General features: G+C 50.3%; 1 protein-coding gene across 1 annotated transcript in view; it reads right to left on the bottom strand.

Annotated features, from left to right (window-relative positions):
* LOC137525525 (synaptonemal complex protein 1-like) overlaps positions 1–15,419 on the bottom strand; it is a 373,754-nt gene that overhangs the window by 59,942 nt on the left and 298,393 nt on the right. Inside the window, exon 6 of the mRNA XM_068246650.1 lies at positions 1,480–1,656. Coding sequence (XP_068102751.1) covers positions 1,480–1,656 — 177 coding nt within the window. The remainder of the gene's footprint in view (positions 1–1,479; positions 1,657–15,419) is intronic.

A 15,419-nucleotide genomic window follows, 5' to 3' on the forward strand; every position in this document is an offset into this window, starting at 1 on the left:
TCGCCGCAACACAAGTGCAGTAATAATGGGTATTACACAATGTGCAGCTGATACAGTTAGTCACTGAATGTGGTGGGCCTGGCTGGCAGTGACACTGCACACAGTATGAATTACAAAAGCTGTTGCCGCAACACAAGTGCAGTAATAATGGGTATTACACAATGTGCAGCTGACTAACACAGGTAGTCAGTGTCACTAGTCACAGACTCACTGTCTGATTGTGCTGGGCCTGGGCTGGCACAAACACAGTATGAATTATCAAGGCTGTCTATAATGCAACACAAGTGTCAGTGACACACACACAAAAAAAATCAGAAGAACAGGATTAGCTCTCAAAAGAGCTGTTGTGGGGTGCTATTATAGCAATAAGAATCAGCCAGGAGCAAGCTAACAAGCCAAGAGCCTAACTAATCTTTCCCTAGGAGAAACAGTCTGCAGCACCTCGCCCTACTCTCACTATAGCAGGCACACAGGTGAGTGTAATGGCCAGTGGAGCCTGCCTTATATAAGGGGGAGAGTGGCTCCAGGACTGAGTGTAGCCTGATTGGCTACAATGTGCCTGCTGACTGTGATGTAGAGGGTCAAAGTTGACCCTAATGGAGCATTATGGGGGCGAATCGAACTTCCGGGAAAGTTCGCCTTCGCTTTCGAAGGCGAACCACCCAAAGTTTGCCTGGAACCGTTCGCCGGCGAACCGTTCGGCCCATCTCTAAGTGTGACAACCTTGCGCTATTCTTCCTACCACTATGCCTAACACTAACCATCTAACCCATATGCCTATCACTAATCTTCCTGCCAATACACCTAACACTATCCTGCATTCCCACTCAGGTCACTGTCTGTGTGGAGTCCATATGTTCTCCTTATGGCATCTTTGTGTTCTTGTAGTAGTATTCTCAGTTCCTCTACAACCTTTAAAAATGTTACTAATTTACTTGTCTTCACCCACCTAAAAGTTGGTAATAGAATGAGACCTTTAGAGGGACAGGAAACACTGCCCTGCACTCTATGCAAAAAGGTCAGCACCACCGCAATAGTATTCATCATTTATGTGTGTAGTTATGCACTCTGGGTAAAAAATTTAAAACTGTATAAGGGCCCTTTTCCACTAGCGCGTTTGCGCTAGCTGAATCGCAAAATCGCAAGCCGCTAGCAATTTTACAATCGCTAGGGTTTGCTAAATAACATAGGAATCGCGGTAGGGTATTTCCACTACCGCGATTCGTTTTTTCCTGAAACGCGATCGCGGCGCGGAGCGATATTTGCCGTGATTTTGCTATGCAGTGCACAGCATAGCAAAATCGCGGCCGCAAACGTCGGTAAATCGCCGGTAATTTTTTCCATTTTGCAATTCAGCAATCGCTAGCGTTCAGCGTGAACGCTAGCGACTGCTAGTGGAAAAGGGCCCTAAGGGATTTCAGAAATAATTACAGCATTTTCAACACATGCTATCACTCTTGCATTTACTTTATCACTTACTCCTGTGAGTAGTTTGTATTATTTTCTTCAGATTTTCAGTGTCTTTCTCTTTTTCAGTGAATAGAAATAAATCTTTGGCATATTTGCAGATGCTGGGCTGGTTGCCTGCTAAACGATTCTTCTCTTCAAAGCCAGCATTCCTTAGGTCATCTACCACCACAATCACATTTTCTTGTCCTAAAGTAAGGAAAACAAACATTGGCCCATAGCCTATTAACTTTTCTTATGAGTTTTCTCCAAGTAGATGTTTAAAGCCTTGCCAATAAAATACCAGTACCTTTAAAGCTCCCACCAAGAAAGAAATGTTTCAAAATTAGTTCGGTATTACTTTTTACCTACTTTTTAGTATTTTTTGAGTGTGCGTTGTGACGGCACTCAATTCATGGCACGTGTTTGGCAGTGGGGAGGTTCTGAACAATGGTAAGCTCTCATTTACATGCATATATGTATTTAAATAGAATCTGTACTCTAAAATTCTAACAATAAAAAACATACCATTCTATTTATTGTGTTCTCCTGGGCCCCTCTGTGCTGTTTCTGCCACTCTCTGCTGCAAACCTGGCTTGTAATTGCCAGTTTTAGGTAGTGTTTACAAACAAAAAACATGGCTGCTAACCAGCATGTGATAGGCTGAGAGAAGCTCAGTCTGTGACTCATACAGAGCTTGGAGGGGGCATGGAGAGGGTGTGTATAACTTCTGCCTATAACAGCAAAGCAGCACATTTCTGCCTGAGTGCCTGAGCCCCACAAAGCTGACAAAGGAAAGAAGATTAGATTATATAACAAAGATAATACAGCCATTGTGCAACTAGGAAAGGCTGCAGTAAGACAGGCCACATTAGAACAGGTAAAGGAACTTATAGGATAGAAGAAATAAGGCTGAACATGTTGTTACAGAGTATCTTTAATATGCTGTTGTGTCTGTGACATGTATATACACTGATTTTGCCTTTGATAAAGTGGGATTAGACTGAGAAAGGCTGCAAGGCCATACAGTATGCTATTTATGTCGGTTGGTTGAGGATGGAATAAAGTTGACATTTTGCTTCACTTTGCTGGCTGGGGCCCAGATTCTTTCCATTCTACAAAGCTGATATGGAGTGGCCAGGGTGAGAGCAGTCAGAGGCATTCTTGGTCGCTCCCTTGTTTGTGTAATGATCCTGCAGGGAAAGTAAACTACAGCCAATCAAGGGCGTAGCAATGGGGATAGCAACCATAGCGTTGCTATGGGGCCCCTACATCACGGGGGGCCCGCAGCAGGATGCCCCGCTAGGTGCTGGAGGGGTCGCAGCATGAGGGGAGAGCTTGGTGGCACGTCGGTGGAGGGGGGAAGGGCCCCCCCTCCCTCACCTCGGGCTCTTCCCTTCTGTGCTCTCCCCTCCAGCATTAAACAGAGATTGTATGCAGGAGGAGGCGGCGGGGCAGCGGCGGCAGATACATACCTTCCGTGCGCTCCAAGGATGCGTCTCTCTCTAGCCTCTGACACGACTTCCGGTATAAACAGGAAGTCGCGTCAGACACTAGAGGGAGAACCATCCGCGCTGGAGCGCACGGAAGGTATGTATCTGCCGCCGCTGCCCCGCCGCCTCCTCCTGCATACAATCTCTGTTTAATGCTGGAGGGGAGAGTGCAGAGGGGAGAGCCCCCTCCCCACCGACGTGCCACCAAGCTCTCCCCTCATGCTGCGACCCCTCCAGCCCTCAAAAACGGCCCTGAGCGGGCCGGGGGGGAGGGGGAAGGGCGGCCTAACCTGGGAGTCCCTGTCACTCACTACTTAACTGGGGGGCGCCTGTCACTCACTACTTAACTGGGGGGCGCCTGTCACTCACCTAACCTGGGGGACCCTGTCACTCACAACCTAAGCTGGGGGGCACCTGTCACTCACTACTTAACTGGGGGGCGCCTGTCACTCACAACCTAACCTGGGGGTCCCTGTCACTCACCTAACCTGGGGGTCCCTGTCACTCACAACCTAACCTGGGGGTCCCTGTCACTCACAACCTAACCTGGGGGGCACCTGTCACTCACTACTTAACTGGGGGGCGCCTGTCACTCACAACCTAACCTGGGAGTCCCTGTCACTCACAACCTAACCTGGGGGGCGCCTGTTTCTCACTACTTAACTGGGGGCCGCCTGTCACTCACAACCTAACCTGGGAGTCCCTGTCACTCACAACCTAACCTGGGGGGCACCTGTCACTCACTACTTAACTGGGGGGCGCCTGTCACTCACAACCTAACCTGGGAGTCCCTGTCACTCACAACCTAACCTGGAGGGCGCCTGTCACTCACTACTTAACTGGGGGCCGCCTGTCACTCACAACCTAACCTGGGAGTCCCTGTCACTCACAACCTAACCTGGGGGGCGCCTGTCCCTCGCTACTTAACTGGGGGCCGCCTGTCACTCACAACCTAACCTGGGAGTCCCTGTCACTCACAACCTAACCTGGGGGGCGCCTGTCACTCACTACTTAACTGGGGGCCGCCTGTCACTCACAACCTAACCTGGGAGTCCCTGTCACTCACAACCTAACCTGGGGGGCGCCTGTCACTCACTACTTAACTGGGGGCCGCCTGTCACTCACAACCTAACCTGGGAGTCCCTGTCACTCACAACCTAACCTGGGGGTCCCTGTCACTCACAACCTAACCTGGGGGGCGCCTGTCACTCACTACTTAACTGGGGGGCGCCTGTCACTCACAACCTAACCTGGGGGTCCCTGTCACTCACAACCTAACCTGGAGGTCCCTGTCAGTCACTTCCTAACTGGGGGTCACCTGTCACTACTTACACTGGGGGTCACCTGTCACTACTTACACTGGGGGGCTCCTGTCACTGCCTGAACTGGGGGGGGGGGCTCCTGTCACTACCTTAACTAGGGGGCACCTGTCACTACCTAAACTATCCAGGCCAGCCAGCCTAGCATCACCACCAGCCAACCAGCCCAGAATCACTGTCAAAAAGGCCACAGCATCACCACCAGTCAGGCCAGCATTTACTTCAACCAGCCAAGCACAGCCCAGCATCACCGCCAGCCAACCCAGCCACAGCATCACCGCCAGCCCAGCCACAGCATCGGCCACAGCATCACCGCCAGCCAACCCGGCCACAGCATCACCGCCAGCCAAGCCACAGCATCACTGCCAGGCCTTTCAGCCCACACATCATCCCCAATCCAGCCAAAAACAGTATTGCCAGGCACAGCAGCCAGTACAGGAGAACTCCTGCATACAATCTCTGTTTAATGCTGGAGGGGAGAGTGCAGAGGGGAGAGCCCCCTCCCCACCGACGTGCCACCAAGCTCTCCCCTCATGCTGCGACCCCTCCAGCCCTCAAAAACGGCCCTGAGCGGGCCGGGGGGGAGGGGGAAGGGCGGCCTAACCTGGGAGTCCCTGTCACTCACTACTTAACTGGGGGGCGCCTGTCACTCACTACTTAACTGGGGGGCGCCTGTCACTCACCTAACCTGGGGGACCCTGTCACTCACAACCTAAGCTGGGGGGCACCTGTCACTCACTACTTAACTGGGGGGCGCCTGTCACTCACAACCTAACCTGGGGGTCCCTGTCACTCACCTAACCTGGGGGTCCCTGTCACTCACAACCTAACCTGGGGGTCCCTGTCACTCACAACCTAACCTGGGGGGCACCTGTCACTCACTACTTAACTGGGGGGCGCCTGTCACTCACAACCTAACCTGGGAGTCCCTGTCACTCACAACCTAACCTGGGGGGCGCCTGTCTCTCACTACTTAACTGGGGGCCGCCTGTCACTCACAACCTAACCTGGGAGTCCCTGTCACTCACAACCTAACCTGGGGGGCACCTGTCACTCACTACTTAACTGGGGGGCGCCTGTCACTCACAACCTAACCTGGGAGTCCCTGTCACTCACAACCTAACCTGGAGGGCGCCTGTCACTCACTACTTAACTGGGGGCCGCCTGTCACTCACAACCTAACCTGGGAGTCCCTGTCACTCACAACCTAACCTGGGGGGCGCCTGTCCCTCGCTACTTAACTGGGGGCCGCCTGTCACTCACAACCTAACCTGGGAGTCCCTGTCACTCACAACCTAACCTGGGGGGCGCCTGTCACTCACTACTTAACTGGGGGCCGCCTGTCACTCACAACCTAACCTGGGAGTCTCTGTCACTCACAACCTAACCTGGGGGTCCCTGTCACTCACAACCTAACCTGGGGGGCGCCTGTCACTCACTACTTAACTGGGGGGCGCCTGTCACTCACAACCTAACCTGGGGGTCCCTGTCACTCACAACCTAACCTGGAGGTCCCTGTCAGTCACTTCCTAACTGGGGGTCACCTGTCACTACTTACACTGGGGGTCACCTGTCACTACTTACACTGGGGGGCTCCTGTCACTGCCTGAACTGGGGGGGGGGGCTCCTGTCACTACCTTAACTAGGGGGCACCTGTCACTACCTAAACTATCCAGGCCAGCCAGCCTAGCATCACCACCAGCCAACCAGCCCAGAATCACTGTCAAAAAGGCCACAGCATCACCACCAGTCAGGCCAGCATTTACTTCAACCAGCCAAGCACAGCCCAGCATCACCGCCAGCCAACCCAGCCACAGCATCACCGCCAGCCCAGCCACAGCATCGGCCACAGCATCACCGCCAGCCAACCCGGCCACAGCATCACCGCCAGCCAAGCCACAGCATCACTGCCAGGCCTTTCAGCCCACACATCATCCCCAATCCAGCCAAAAACAGTATTGCCAGGCACAGCAGCCAGTACAGGAGAATTCAGAAGCCAGGTGAGAGGTGTCTACCATATTAAGGGGGCATTCTGCCTATTTATGTGAAATGCTGTCTATTTATGTGCCTCATGATTGCTGAATTTGTCTTGTTGGGGGCCTCATGACCAGAGGCGGGACAAGGTCCTCCAGCACCCAAGGCTGAGACACCAAAGTGCGCCCCTCCATCCCTGCCACCCCAGCTGTCACACACTGATTGCTATTAGACTAAGAGGCGCCACAGGGCCCACAACCTCCCCAACACCTTAATATCTAGTTATCTGGCTTGCAGTCACTGCCATGTATCCCCTTTTCTTATTTCTCTTTGCTTCAAACAAAATAGGGGAATGATAGCTGAGTGAGTTGTGCACCCCCCCTCCTACACTGCGCCCTGAGGCTGGAGCCTCTCCCGCCTCTGCCTCGGCCCGGCCTTGCTCATGACTGCTGAATTTGTCTTGTTGGGTGCCTCATGATTGCTGAATTTGTCTTGTTGGGGGCCTCAGGATTGCTGAATTTGTCTTGTTGGGGGCCTCACGATTGCTGAATTTGTCATGTTGGGGGCCTCATTTTTGCTGAATTTGTCTTGATGGGGGCCTCATAATTGCTGAATTTGTCTTGTTGGGGGTCACATGATTGCTAAATTTCTTGTTGGGGGTCTCATGATTTTTTGGGGGCCTCATGATTGCTGAATTAGTCTTGTTGGAGGCCTCATGATTTGTTGGGGGCCTCATGATTGCTGAATTTGTCTTGTTAGGGGCCTCACGATTGCTGAATTTGTCATGTTGGGGGCCTAATTTTTGCTGAATTTGTCTTGATAGGGGCTTCATGATTGCTGAATTTGTCTTGTTGGGGGTCACATGATTGCTGACTGCGAGACTATGGGAAAAGCTGAATCATCATCATATGAGACAATAGCATTAAACCTACTTTTTTAGCTTTTTAAAATAGAAAATAAAACTGGGAGGTTGTACAAAATGAATTTATTTTTCAGGAGTAGGATGGATGAAATTGTTTATCTTCACAGTTTATTTTCAACTTGGATTTTCCATAATGTTCATGTATGAGTTAAAACGACTGTACAGTATTTAGGTTAAATTGCTGTTGCCACAATGGGGCGCAGTGATTTCTAGTTACGTCCCTGACTACTACCTTAACTGGGGACACCTATAGACCTGGCTACCTCTACTGTACTTAGAGGGGTGTGGGAATGTTGGAGTGGAGGGTCCTGGAGGAATGTTTGGGGGGGAGGTCCGAGGTCCATGGGGTTGGAAGGTCGTGGGGGGGGGGGGGGGGGGGGGGGGCATAAAAAATTTTTGCTATGGGGCCCAGTCATTTCTAGCTACGCCCCTGCAGCCAATTATTCTTTCTGCTACTGCCAATTATTGCTATCTGCATATGAGTGCACCTAGTTTCTGCATAGTGTAATGGTTAAGGGCTCTGCCCTTTGACATGGGAGACCAGGGTTCAAATTGTGGCTAGGGTCAGTACCTATTCAGCAATAACTTCTTGGCAAGACTTCCTAACACTGCAGGGTGGCCCCTTAAACGTGCCCTTAGTGGTTGCAGCTCTTGAGCATTTTGAGTCCAACAGAAGGAAAGCGCAATACAAATGTCAGGATTATTATTATCTGTATTCCATATTTCTGCGAGTATGGTCTGCACAAGACCAGTAGATTGAAGTCACTTGTACACTAGAGGAAAAGGTCATGTATGAGCACAACCGTACTGGGCATGCACAAGTACGGACCACACATACGCAGCAGAACAAAGCCATTGATACATGACATTTTCCTCTAGTGTACAAGTGACTTCAATCTACTGGTCTTGTGCAGACCATACTCGCAGAAATATGGAATACAGATAATAATAATCCTGAATTCAAATAAATGTATTATGTGCAGAGTATGGGAAAAAAAAATGACACGGGGTCCCCCTACCCAGCATATTTAACCTCTTGTCCCCCATGCAGGCTGGGATAGCCAGAATGTGGAGCCCCGGCTGACTGGGGCTTTGCACCCTAAGCTATAACAGCCTGCATGGTCCATGGTATGGGGGGGCTCTGGGAGAGTGCCTTCCCCTCTCCCCCGAGACCTTGTCCAATCCATGGACAAAGGGCTCTTCCCCACCTCTGGTGCACCAGGAGGAGGTGGGGGCGACGACTCCCTGGGGGGGGGGGGCGTTAATGGTTGCATCTTGGAGTCCCCTTTAAGAAGGGGACCACAAATGCCTGCCCCCTCCCAGGAGAAATGAGTATAGGGGTACAAAGTACCCCTTACCCATTTCCACAAAGGGTTATTTGAAACAAAAACACAACAACAACAAAAAATCCTTTATTAGTCTTAATTAACCAGAAATACTTACCTGTACCTTTAAAAAAGTTCCCACATCAATATCCTTGGGAAAAGGTCCCACGACAATATCCTCTATCTTGCGATCTTCTGTTACATTGATTGTAGATCACCGTGCACCGCCGCCACACACGCAGCCCCTGCCGAACTGCTCTCAGCTATAATATATATGAGAGCAAAAAGCATCTTTAAATTTCCCTCCAAGGCTCCCCATTGGTTCCTTACCAGACCAATGGGGATCAGGAGGATCCCCACTGGTCAATAAGGAACCAATGGGGAGCCTCTATGGATGCTTTGCTGCCAGCTCCCACTGTCCTCCCTCCCTCTCTTATGCTTATCACCCTCAACCATGCTGGCAACCAGTGCACCCATCGGTGCACTGGGTGCCAGCATGGGTGTAGGTGACAGGTGTGGGAGGTAGGGAGGAAAGTGTCCGCATAGGCGGACGTGCTCTCAGCTATACTTAGTATAGCTGAGAGCTGCAGCGGGGAGTGGCGTGTGTGGCAGCGGTGCGCGGAGATATTCAGTCAAGATGTAATGAAGATCGCAAGATTAGAGAATATTGGTGATGGATCATTTCCAAGCATATTGGTGTGGGAACATTTTTTAAAGGTACAGGTAAGTATTTCTGGTTAATTAAGAATAAAGATGGCGCCTGAGCGGGTAGCCACGGCCACAGGGCTCTGGCTGTAACTTCTCTTCTTTGGCTCTTCTCCGTGGGGCCCTCAGCCATGGATCGCTGCAGGAGCTCCTGCCAGCCTTCCCACACCATCGGATCGGCTACTGGTGCCCTGGCTCTCCGGGATCCGACTCCCCAGCGCTTGTTGTGAGGACCGGCTCATCAAGTGGGACGTCGCAGCTGATGGCCCATGTGACGCTGGCCCCCATGGTGGATCTGGACTTTGCTCTCCGCTCTCCACTCTTTGCTGGGATCCCAAGCTGCTGAGGACCGCTTCTGCTCACCGGCAGCATCTCATCTGCCACCACTGCGCAGCACTGCCCTCCGTGGCTCCCCAGCGCTGCCTCTCCACCGCCACTGTCCGGGTCTCCTCCGCTGCCTGAGCCACCGCACAGCCTGGAGACATCTGCACCGCTCCGGCTCCCTGGACTCCAACGCACATCACACCGCGTGGGATGGTGTCCCCGGCCCCTGCAGCAACCACACCGGCCCTCAGCCGAGCCGCTGCTCCAGTGTACTGCCGCTGCGTTGCTCCTGCCTGGCATCCACACAGCCTCTCCGGAGACTATGATCAAGTCTGGGACCAGCATATGGGGAGCTCTTCACCACCGCTGCCGAGATCAGGATCTGCGTCTGCCCTAGCAACAGGCACGGTAGGCTGCTGCTCTCCCCCACTGCTGCCAGAGCTTCTCCATCGGGGTCTCACCTCCACCGCCGCCAGAGCCTTCACAGGCACAACATAGGCCCAGGAGCTGCTTCACCTGATGCAGGCACTGCTCTGTGGGCCTTCCACAGGAAGCATCCAGGCCCTCCACAGAGGAACTTTGCCGAGGCCATCCTGGCTACCAGGGCCCTGCTCCAACAACCGAGTGCTGCCACCTTCCCCCACGGGGTCTGCCAGGCTTAAGTAATCCAGCATCTGGCAGGGGCCCACCGAACTGGCACCTACTGGCACCTTGCCGCACAGTGCCTGAGCAGCAGCTGCAGATCCGACGCGGCCTGCCAGGTGGGACATTTGAATGGACTGGGTTGCTCTGCAATCTTGGGGGGTCCTGCCTTCCACTGCTTTCTTTCTCACTGTCTACTATCGCTCCTTTTCTTTTTCTCCTTCTTTCTCACACCTGCATTTTCCAAGACATGCGGTGGGGTGTCTGTTATTGCTGCAGAGCAAAGAGCGCCACACAGAGTGTAGCAGGCAGCTCCGCTCGACATAGCACTTAGACGGACCCATCTAGCTTAAGTTTTGTGTAATGTGCAACGTGTACATTTTTGTAACATGATGTCTGCTTGTATATCTCTGAAACAACCTTTTTTTTTTTCTATGATTCTGCTGTTACCGTACCATCACCGACCCTGTATGTGCCAAAAATAATTCCGGGTACAACCCCCGTTGTACTTGGTGAAATAAATGATTCTGATTCTGATTCTGAATAATAAAATACTTTTTTCGTGGTTGTGTTTTTATTTCTTTTAACCCTTTGTGGAAATGGGTAAGGGGTACTTTGTACCCCTATGCCCATTTCTCCTTGGAGGGGGGGGCGGCATCTGAGGTCCCCTTCTTAGGGGACTCCCAAATGCCACCATGAAACCACCCTCCCCGAGGGAGTCATCGCCCCCACCTCCTCCTGGGGCACCCAAGGTGGGGAAGAGCCCTTTGTCCATGGATTGGACAAGCGCTCCAGGGGGGAGGGGAAGACTTGACCACCCATCTCCATCGGAGCCCTCCCATACCACGGATCATGCGGGCTGGTATAGCTCAGGGTGCAAAGCCCCAGTCGGCTGTGGCTCTGCATTCTGGCTATCCCAGCCTGCATGGGGGACAAGGGGTAAATATGCTTGGTAAAGGGGACTCCACATCATTTTTTTTAAACTTCCCACATTCTTCACATTAAAAAATAAATAAAAATAGGAAATAATATTTTTTCCCACTATCTTTTTAACATATCCTGCAAATGTGGTGTTTCTAGGATGTAAGAGGGCTTTTCTATTAAGTCGGCGGGTTTTGTTTCATTAATGAACTGTCATTTACCGCATTTAAAGGACTACTGTAGAGGGGTAGAGAGGAAGACAGTTGAACTTACCTGGGGCTTCTAATGGTCCCCCGAAGGCGTCCTGTGCCTGTGCAGCCACTCACCGATGCTCCGGCCCGCCTCTGGTTCACTTCTGGAATTTGCGACTTTAAAGTCGGAAAACCACTGCGCCTGTGCACCTGCATCCTTGCCCCCACTGACCGGGAGTGTACTGCTCAGGCCCAGTCCAGTCTGTAAACTAGGAAACACGGAATGTCTGGCACTATAGTTTATTAGTGCAGCAAATACAAAAAACATTTTGTGGCAGGTGCATATCATGTGCAAAAATATGCAGTTGATTAAACATCAAGTCATAAGCATCACAAAAAACGTCTGTGCTGTACCTGGGTGTATGGGAGGTGGCTGGTGTGGGCGCCAAAGGGTGCACGGTCCTTACGACCGTTTCGCAAGGCGGCTGCCAAGCTTCATCTTTGCATCTGCCTACTACCGTACCACCATGGCAAGTCTTTGACACGCTGAGTGAAGAAGATTTTGGAATTCTCATTCAAAGTCTCCGCCCCACTACCTGCGACCTGGATCCTGGCCCAACTGGATCCCTAATGCAGTGCCCAGAGCTGATCAGGCCAGCACTTCACAAAATCCCTCAGTGCTCCTTGCAAAGTGAACTTTTCCCAGAAGAACTAAAGAAAGCGATCATAAAACCCCTCTTGAAGAAACCATCACTAGATCCTGATTCTGTAACCAACTACAGACCTGTGGCGAACTTACCATTCCTATCAAAAGTTATCGAGAAAGTAGTTGCCAACCAGCTGGAAGCCAGGCTTACAGATAACAACATCTTTGATACTTTTCAGTCAGGATTCAGGAAAAGGCACAGCACTGAAATGGCATTAGTCCGAGTAATGAATGATCTACTTACTGCAAGGGACAAGGGTGATTGCTCAATTTTGATTCTTCTTGACTTGTCTGCAGCATTTGATACTGTGGATCATGAAATACTAATCCAGCGACTGAAGAATTACTGTGGCCTAAGGGGTACTGTTCTTAGCTGGTTTCAGACCTTCCTATCTGGCAGGACACAGCAAGTATGTCTGGGCACACACTACTCTAATCCAGTGCCACTTCCCTATGGAGTTCCACAGGGTTCTGTACTATCACCATTACTCTTTGCAGTCTACATGCTCCCACTGGGCAAAATAATCCAGAACTATGGCCTAGGATACCATTGTTATGCAGATGACACACAACTGTGTCTGTCCTTCAAGCCTGGCACCCAAGACCCATCAGCATCCATAAATGTGTGTCTAGTGGATTTACAAAATTGGATGAACACCAGCTGGCTGAGGCTGAACTCTGACAAAACAGAGGTGTTGGTGGTAGGTGGTCCACACATGATGGATAAAGTTCAAAATGCTCACCACCTCAAACTAGCAATTGGGGGAGATACTGTACAGTATAAAGACTCTGTGCGAAACCTTGGGGTGATCCTGGATGGAAATCTAAAACTCAAACAGCAGATATCAGCTGTTGTCAAGTCTTCCTTCTTCCATCTAAGAAATATAGCGAAAATCAAACACCTTATCCCAGCTGAAGACCTACCTGCCCTGGTTCATGCATTTGTATCCTCCCGCCTAGACTACTGCAACGCCCTGTTCATCGGATCTACAGATAAGGTTCTGCACCCCTTACAGCTAGTACAGAATGCTGCAGCCAGACTCCTAACCAATGCCCCCCCGCAGCTCACACATCACCCCAGTACTGCACACTCTTCACTGGTTACCAGTAAAATGGAGAATCAATTTTAAGATCTGCCTGCTGACATTCAAGGCTCTACACCACATGGGACCCAAATACATAGCGGATCTATTGGAACTTTATGCCCCTCCACGCCCCCTCCGCTCTGCCAACAAGATGAAGCTGATTATTCCCAGGATACACTTAACATTTGGTGCTCGGGCCTTTTCCTACGCAGCCCCTACTCTATGGAACTCACTTCCACAATCAGTACGAGAGGCTCCCTCTCTGGACTTACTTACTTAATTCTGTGTCTCCCACTGGAGCAAAGGGCCTCAACAAATGTGTGCCACCGGTTTATGTCCTGGGCGATTTTTTCTATCTCAGTCCATGATGCCCCCGCCTTCTTTATTTCTTCCTCTACACTTCTTCTCCAAGTTATCTTTGGTCTTCCTCTTTTTCTGCTGCCTTGAGGATTCCATTTTAAGGCTTCTTTCTCAATTGACTTGTCCTTGCGAAGAGTATGGCCAATCCATCTCCACTTTCTGCGTTTGATCTGCAAGTCCACTTGTTGTTCTTGGGTTCTTTCCCACAACTCTTTATTTGAAATTACATTTGGCCACCAGATATTTAGTATTCTTCGAAGGCAGCGGTTTATAAAGGTTTGGAGGCTTTTTGTTATTTCTGCTGTCACCTTCCATGTCTCACATCCATACAGGAGGACTGTCTTCACATTACTTTGGAATATTCTCAGTTTGGTTTTCGTGGAAATATCATGGGATCTCCAAATTTGGTACAGTTGTACGAAGGCTGCGTTTGCCTTTTTGATTCGACTTTTGGCATCCGCACTGGCACCACCATTCATTGTCATCAGGCTGCCCAGATACTGAAACTCAGTCACAGTATCTAAAGGTTTTCCATACACCTGGAACTTTCGTTTAGGATCAACATTGCTGTTTAATCTCATCTCTTTAGTTTTCTTGCAGTTAATCATCAGACCTACCCTCTGGCTCTCCTCTAGTAGGTGGGCTAACTTTCTTTCCATATGTTGGAAACTTTGTGAGAGTAAGCAAACATCGTCTGCAAAGTCGAGATCCTCTATATGTTGTGTCAGCCCCCATTGTAGTCCAGTTCTGTTTCCAAGACATGTCTTCCTCATGACCAGATCCATTACTATCAGGAATATAGTGGGGGAGAGGGCGCACCCCTGTTTGACTCCTGTGTTGACTTCTATTGGATCGCTTAGCATGCCATTGTGAACAACTTGGCATGTATAGTCCTCATAAAATTGTTTTATAAGAATTATGAGGTTTCTTGGTATTCCGTATTTCTCTAAGGATATCCACATGTCCCTCTCTGGACAGCTTTAAAAAAAGGCTAAAAACTCACCTCTTTTCCCTAGCCTTTTAGACTGCATAATGCAGGGTCACAGCGCTTTGAGTCCCCAGGGAGAAAAGCGCTATATAAATATTATTGTTATTGTTATTGTTGTTCATCTGAGGTGTGCACGCCTCAGATGAAGCTTGGCAGCCACCTTGCGAAACGGTCTTAAACTTTCTCCTAGGTGATACTTTCACAGCTATTAATAAAATGCCATTTAAAGGGAACCAAAACTGAGAGTGATATGGATGTTTCCTGTTAAACAATACCAGTTGCCTGGCAGTCCTGCTGATCTCTTAGCTGCAGTAGTGTCTGAATCACACACCTGAAACAAGCATGCAGCTAATCCAGTCTGACTTCAGTCAGAGCACCTGATCTGCTGCATGCTTGTTCAGGGGCTGTGGCTGAAAGTATTAGAGACACAGGATCAGCAGAAGAGTAAGGCAACTGGTATTATTTGAAAAGGAAGAATCCATATCCTTCTCCGTGTAGGTTCCCTTTAAGTAGAGTGACCAGATTTTTGTGGGTCCAACCTGGGACGGGAAGGGGGGCGTGGGGGGCGCGCGCCGCGGCGAAAAGTGGGGAGGACTGAGGAGCGCGCAGCGCCGAAGACCGGGGGCGGGGGCGAAAAATGGGCGTGGCCATGACATTGTATGGGCAGAGCTAACGTAATGATGTAACAGCGGGGCATAAGAAAGCAGTGTTTACGCCATGATGTGGACAAACGAGACTTTGCATCATGGGTGTGCAGAAACTGTGTGATGCTAATAGTATACCGTAACCACAAAGCAGCAAACATAGCCATCTATGACCATTAAATAATAAATGCAATAACAGTTACCCCGGACACCAGAAAATAAACGCAATAGGCAACATGTCAGCACAAAATAACCGCAATGTGGGCAACATGTCAGTATAAAATAAATACAATGCGGGCAAACATGTCAGTATAAAATAAATGCAATGCGGGCAAACATGTCAGTACAAAATAAACGCAATGCGGGCAAACATG

Source organism: Hyperolius riggenbachi, chromosome 7 (assembly GCF_040937935.1).
Source record: "Hyperolius riggenbachi isolate aHypRig1 chromosome 7, aHypRig1.pri, whole genome shotgun sequence".
Lineage (NCBI taxonomy): Eukaryota > Metazoa > Chordata > Amphibia > Anura > Hyperoliidae > Hyperolius > Hyperolius riggenbachi.